Consider the following 6322-nt stretch of genomic DNA (forward strand, 5'->3'; position numbering starts at 1 on the left):
CACAAAGTTCAAGCATGTACAGTAGCTGTGCACTTGCAGATGGTCCCGAGATCTGAGGGACAAACCTGAGGGCATGAACGTGTACAGTACAGAAGTGATCTGAGAATCGATTCCAGCATCTCCTGAATCCACCTATAGTAGAGAGAGAGGGCGAAGAAGAGAGAGAAGAGATAGACTTTTTATCCTCCTGTCTAAAAACTGTGTCTATTCTGCTCTCTAACTCGTGACATGAACTGCACCCTCCTTTGTATCACAGGAAGTGTTTGTGGGTTTTGTGTCATTCTGTGTCATTCTGAGGTCTACACATGTCCAATGCAAGATGTAGGTTATTTGATCAAAAATAGTTTATAAGACTAAACTGAAAAACATCTTATTTGTTAATAAATATAAATGACCATATAAATCTGTAAATAAATCTAGCTGTTGATTTAATACTTTGAACATTCATATGTTGAAGCAATACTAAGGTATTATTAAGGTATTGATCCTCAGATCAGACAGTCAGAGGGCAGAGGATGCTGGTGAGAGGAGTTATAGGAGGACGGTCTCATTGTAATCGTTGAAATGGTATTAATGGAATGGAGTCGAACACGTAGTTTTGATGTGTTTGATTTGTTTGACTCCGTCCTATTAAATCCATTACAATCATTACAATGAGCCTGTCCTCCTATAACTCATCCCACCAGCCTCCTCTGTCAGAGGTGTATATGTGTACAGATACCACTGTAATGTAGAATATTCACCATGACTCCGCTGCTCACCGCTCCCATAGACACCAAATCATCTACAACATAAACACAATGAAAATGGGATTATAGTGTTTGTACATGAGTGTATATAGTTATGTAAGTTGTATGTGTGTCTATGTTGATGTATTTTGTTTGGAACATACATTGGCTGTGATCATCCTGTCTGGCTGTAGGTCTGAACAACATAAAAGTATAAGACGTTTGTGGTAAGAACATCTCATCATGGACAATACAGAACTAAAGGTTGATACGATCTGCATCATATTCACGAGGAGAATTCTTACCTCTGAGAATTGGTTTTCTCTGAAAAACAAATGAGGCTAAATTAATTATATTGAATATAGTCTAATCTATACAGTATGATCAAAATGAGATGATAAATTAACCCATGCCATAGGAACTTACATTAATATCAGCACGGTAAATTTGCAAATGATTTGTTTTGCAGAATCAAATGTACTCACTGATCCTCCTGCAGAGACAGACAGCTGTCAATCCTACCAGGAGCACGCCCACTCCAGAAGCCACACTTACTGCTGCCTGCCATATTTGCCCCACTATTTGGTGACATGATGACATCGGGAGAGGTCATTAGCTCTTGGACCACATTATTGTTTTTCTAAGAAAATGTGCACAGCTCTGTTTTCATATGTGTGAGAAAAGACAGCTCGAAAAGGATACTTACCCAGAATGCTTTCTTGACTGTTTGATTCCACATCACTTTCTGTGGAGCTTTGACCTCCTGGGCACATGCAAGAGAGAAGGACAGTTTAATAACAGAGTTATGCAAATATTTCTAAGAATAAACAAATTGTTTGATTAATCCTAAACCTTTGACTGAATTTACATTTGTCTATATTTGCAAAACTGGTTTATGCTCTAATAGACTAAAATATTTAGAAAACTAAATGAAACCTATTGGCTATACTTACTTTCAGTTGGACTCGCTGGGGTGTCAGTGGTCAAAGTACAGCAAACAGTCGACCCTGATGCAAAGCAAATCATTGGATCTGATTATACAAAAATACATCTAAATGGGTTGATTTTAATCAATCAAAAATCAACCTCTTTTTGTAATGAGGCAAATTTGCGATGGGAAAAAAACATGGAGAAGATAAGCTACTCTATTTGTTTTACTTATATTTGCTAACTAGATAAAGATGATGATAAAGGATTCACTGCCGTGCTAGGGGTCAAAGGGGAGGTCAAACCTGGTGAGGAGAGATTACTCATATTACACAAGAACAAATGTAAATTAATATAATATCTAAGGTATTTCAATAAGCAGAAAGAGAGAAGTACAATACACATTACCTACAAATCAGATGGACTAAAAATGGTTAAAAATCTGGACTGAAATTACAAGCAGCTATGAATCTATTAGTTAACCGGAGCTTTAGTGAATGAATGTGAACAAAGATATTGTACTTGCAAACTAAGTTTAAATTGGTGGATCTACTTACTGGTAGTTGGTGTCACTGTGGTGTCTGGGGTAAAGGTACAAGTAACAGTCGAAACAAATGGGAAGCAATATGATTACACAAGAATAAGGTTTTACATTCACATTTGGGTCACTTAATTTTACAGGCCCGTAATCTTAACGCTTGACTGTATAATTGGAACTTGCAGAGATGGTAATTTAGAGGCCCAACACACCTTCTGTAGGACTCACTGTCGTGCTGGGAGGCAAAGTAGATCTAGGACCTGGAGTCAAACCCACTGAGAAAACATATATTAATGAAATTAGCATTTTATTCATGATCGTATTAATGATCATCATGGTGTTGTTGGCCTTTTGAAATACCTTTATGATTTATCTATTCAAAGTGAGCAAAGTAGGACTATAAAAATCACTACGGACAGGTGGCTTCTAGCCCTGGTAGATTATATTTCTCCTCATTATAGAGATGATAAGACCAATTCATAAGGTGATAAAGTCTTTCAGGACAGATAAGGTGTTGATTGTTGTTTACAGCTTCCTAGAATAAAGTCACCATGTTATCTAACAGCAGAAGCATAACAGCGCATAGATACGATCTAAACACTCGACTAGATGAACACAGACATTCTATTACTTGTGCTGATGATCCCAGACATTGGTGTTGATGCTGGTGTCATATCTATAGAACAGCTTAATTTACACATTAAGACAATTATTCTTATTGCTGAAACTTTTGTTGCTTTAAAATAACAGCAGTGCCACTATAAAAGCACACATGTGTAGCCTACCTGCCATAGAAGGTGTCTGTATAGTTGTTGGATCACTGATGTGAACTCCCACCAGATCTAAAATCATTTGGGATTGAAATGTGGTATTTAGTTAGTTGGTCAGAATGAAGATAGTCATACTAAGAAGATGCTAAAATCAAAGTGAGTCAGATCATGAAGACCTACAGCCCTGATAGATTTGTTTAGATAATGACTCACGTGCAAAGCTTTTCCCATCACTGCGTGGAGAGAGAGAGTTTGGTCCTGAGCTCACTCTGTAGTCACAGTTTACCTCCTTAAGCCTCACTGACTGTAGAGTTCTGATAATATCCCTCTCAGTTACATTGAATCTACAGAACCACTGTTTGGAACCTTTGCTTTTTTCTTTCCAGATCTCTGCTGTGAAGGATGGCTGACTCTCCTTTCCAACATACAGGTTACAGGTGGAGTCAGGACTGACGGAACCACGAATCAAACAGATGATGGTGAAGTCCTCATCAAAATTGACTGTTATGTCTGGTTTTGGATCTGTTAGGAAAGGACAGAGACTCCTTTTTACATCACTCTCTTTGAATGTAATGTATATGTCACAAGTGACACTGACTCAACTAACTAAACTAGAGCCTCCCATTCTATTTATAGTACGTATCAGCATGTCTTATTTGATATCATGCATATTTATGATGTTTAATCATGTGTCCTGTGTGTTTACAGCGATTGCCTTTCACTTAATTCCTTACATTCTCACGTGTGAAATCAAATTGAATCACACGGACAATTTTGCTTGCTTGTATGGTGTGGAGTGATTCCACAGATCTCCCTCTCCCTGCTCGGGAGGAAGAGACAAACCCTGTTCGGGTAGAGCCAAACTAATCCTGCTCGGGTAGAACCGAATGAACAAACCCTGCTCGGGTAGAACCGAATGAACAAACCCTGTTCGGGTAGAGCCAAACTAATCCTGCTCGGGTAGAACCGAATGAACAAACCCTGCTCGGGTAGAGCCAAACTAATCCTGCTCGGGTAGAACCGAACGAACAAACCCTGTTCGGGTAGAGCCAAACTAATCCTGCTCGGGTAGAACTGAATGAACAAACCCTGTTCGGGTAGAGCCAAACTAATCCTGCTCGGGTAGAACCGAATGAACAAACCCTGTTCGGAAGGACCTGAATGAACATTGGCCACCGATCGGGAATCAACTGCTGTGTTAGTTTGTCCCGTTGCTTCTAGTTAGCCTACAGCCCTAAATCCCAGCCTATTTATACGTTTCTAATAGGGCCGTAGTGATACTGTGTATTACTGTGTCAAGCTGAGTTTATAAAGAACCTTTTATTGTACTTTGGCCTGTCTCTGTGGTTGTTTTCCGTGGGATCTTAGAACTCTACTTTTGACATGTACATTTCAAATATGTATTGTCTTCATAACAAATATTTTTTAAATGACATTGGATGAGATTGTGATTTAAACAGAATCATTCAAGACAATCTGAATATAACATTTCTTACCAAGAATAGTAAGAGAGACAGAACCACTTTGCATCGACGGATAGTACGTTTCTACTGTGTAAAAACATCTCAGTTTGATCTCAGAAGATGAACTTTGACCTGCCCACGAGAGCAGCTCAGTCCCCGTGAGTGAACATGTATAGGGTGAGTGTTTAGGATCTCTCCCCTCTGTGTAGAAGTAATAGTGAGACACAGAGACAGGTGGAGGAGTCTGACAGATGAGTCTCTCTCTCTGATGACTGAAGAACTCACTGTCAGCCTGGGAGGAGGTGGGTCTCTTTGAAAGTTGCATTTAAAAAACATTACAGGTAATCCATACATACTAACAGTATGGAAAATCCATTAATAAAATGTTAAACTATCAGCATTTATGTTTGTACAAAGTACAGTAAATCCTGTCATTATGTGAAATGAAGACGTTTAAGAAATACGACAGAAGATCTCATTTTCAGAACGAGCATAATTAATACGGTATAACAGTGAAGTGTATCATTGTTTAAACCACCAACTTACCCTGAACAGTGACTGAGACAGGGTCACTTAAAGGAGATGTGTGAGACTTCCATACAGTGTAGTAACATGTCACTTTGACCACAGCTGGAAATGTTGGACCAGACCTCTTGAGCAGCTCAGTTCCTGTTATTGTCTGCGTACACGATGAGTCTGGAAGAATCTTCTCCCCCTCCATGTAGAAGTAACAGTCAGACACAGGGAGAGAGGGAGGAGTCTCACAACTCAGCAGAACTGATTCTGTCTCTCTGATGACTGTAGAACTCACTGTCAGCTGAGGAATGTCTGTGAGAATAGGGGAATTAAGTATTTTGTGGTTTTGAGAAATGTACTGACAGTCTAATCCCTCCTTGTTATTTAAGACTTAAGGATCTTGAGTCAATTACTTTATGCGGTGACAGTATGGGAAATGAAGGAGATATAATATATTCCTTGATTGCTTCATGTAATAGCTAATGACAACACACAGTATGATAACATATCCCAAGAGGAACATGGTAATGATGGCACAACAGTACATTGTTTACAACCATTCAAACAATCTTCTTACCCTGAATTGTGACTGTTGACGGCTCACTGTATATGGATCTAAACTGTGAACCTGTAGCACTGTAATGACATTGTATTTTGACCTCAGCTGGTGAACTCTGACCTGTCCACTTCACCAGTAGTGTTCCTGTGAGTGTCTGTTGACAGGGTGATGGTAGGGTGAATTCTACTTGCCCTTCCATTTTGAAGTAACACTCAGAGACAGATGGAGGAGTCTGGCAGTTCAGCTGAACTGAGTCTCTCTCTTTGATGACTGCAGGAATCACTGTCAGACTGAGCCGAGGAAGATCTGTGAGATCAGAGGGATGATGGAGTGTCTTTTTAATTGAATCATAAATTAATTTTCAATGTTTAACTAGTCATACAGATAACGTACCACTTAATATTATATGAGTTTGAAAGAGAAAAACAATTAAGACACTGTTGTCTATTTAAGCAATAAACAATGAGAACGTGCCAGGAACAGCCCTTAGGAGGGAGTTATCACACAATAATTCTCAGCTTCGATGGGCATTTAGCTTTTGTAAAACGGTTGCCACATTTAAACAAAAGATTAAGGACATGTCTTTCATTAAAGACCTATTATTGTGTTTTATTTTCATCCTTCCACCAGGACAAATGCTCATTTTGGGACGTTGCTATATGGGCACAGCCAAACAACAGAAGAAGTGGATTTTTCTGACCAGAACTGTCCCAGAGCTTGGGGAAGTGTGTCTGCGCTTGTGCTGCAGCGGCAGGTGCACAAGACAAAACATTACCAGCATGATACATATCGGTGAATCGCTGTGACAATGAAATACAAGT

General features: G+C 39.2%; 1 protein-coding gene and 1 long non-coding RNA gene across 2 annotated transcripts; both read right to left on the bottom strand.

The window, feature by feature from the left end:
• Positions 1 to 973: 973 nt before the first annotated feature.
• On the bottom strand, positions 974 to 2129 carry LOC120037885. The gene is made up of 4 exons (XR_005474894.1): positions 1682 to 2129; positions 1435 to 1491; positions 1214 to 1306; positions 974 to 1052 (listed from the first exon to the last, which is right to left on the bottom strand). It is a non-coding gene; the product is annotated as an uncharacterized LOC120037885 (long non-coding RNA).
• Positions 2130 to 2235: 106 nt separating this feature from the next.
• Positions 2236 to 5147, bottom strand: LOC120037886. Its single transcript, XM_038983853.1, has 4 exons — positions 4973 to 5147; positions 3177 to 3485; positions 2979 to 3035; positions 2236 to 2468 (listed from the first exon to the last, which is right to left on the bottom strand). Exons 1-4 carry the CDS (start codon positions 5145 to 5147, stop codon positions 2389 to 2391), a joined length of 621 nt encoding a protein of 206 aa, XP_038839781.1. The 3' UTR covers positions 2236 to 2388.
• Positions 5148 to 6322: the final 1175 nt, after the last annotated feature.

This window comes from Salvelinus namaycush, unplaced genomic scaffold, assembly GCF_016432855.1.
Source record: "Salvelinus namaycush isolate Seneca unplaced genomic scaffold, SaNama_1.0 Scaffold1964, whole genome shotgun sequence".
NCBI classification, from domain to species: Eukaryota; Metazoa; Chordata; class Actinopteri; order Salmoniformes; family Salmonidae; genus Salvelinus; species Salvelinus namaycush.

Excerpts from the sequence above, each read along its gene's own strand:
- LOC120037886 (XM_038983853.1), bottom strand. The coding sequence starts at position 5,147 with ATGGAGGGGGAGAAGATTCTTCCAGACTCATCGTGTACGCAGACAATA. Across the intron at positions 3,486-4,972 it reads TGTCTCAGTCACTGTTCAGG|ATCCAAAACCAGACATAACA; the intron begins GTAAGTTGGTGG and ends CTTTCCTAACAG. Across the intron at positions 2,469-2,978 it reads ACAGACACCTTCTATGGCAG|TGGGTTTGACTCCAGGTCCT; the intron begins GTAGGCTACACA and ends ATGTTTTCTCAG.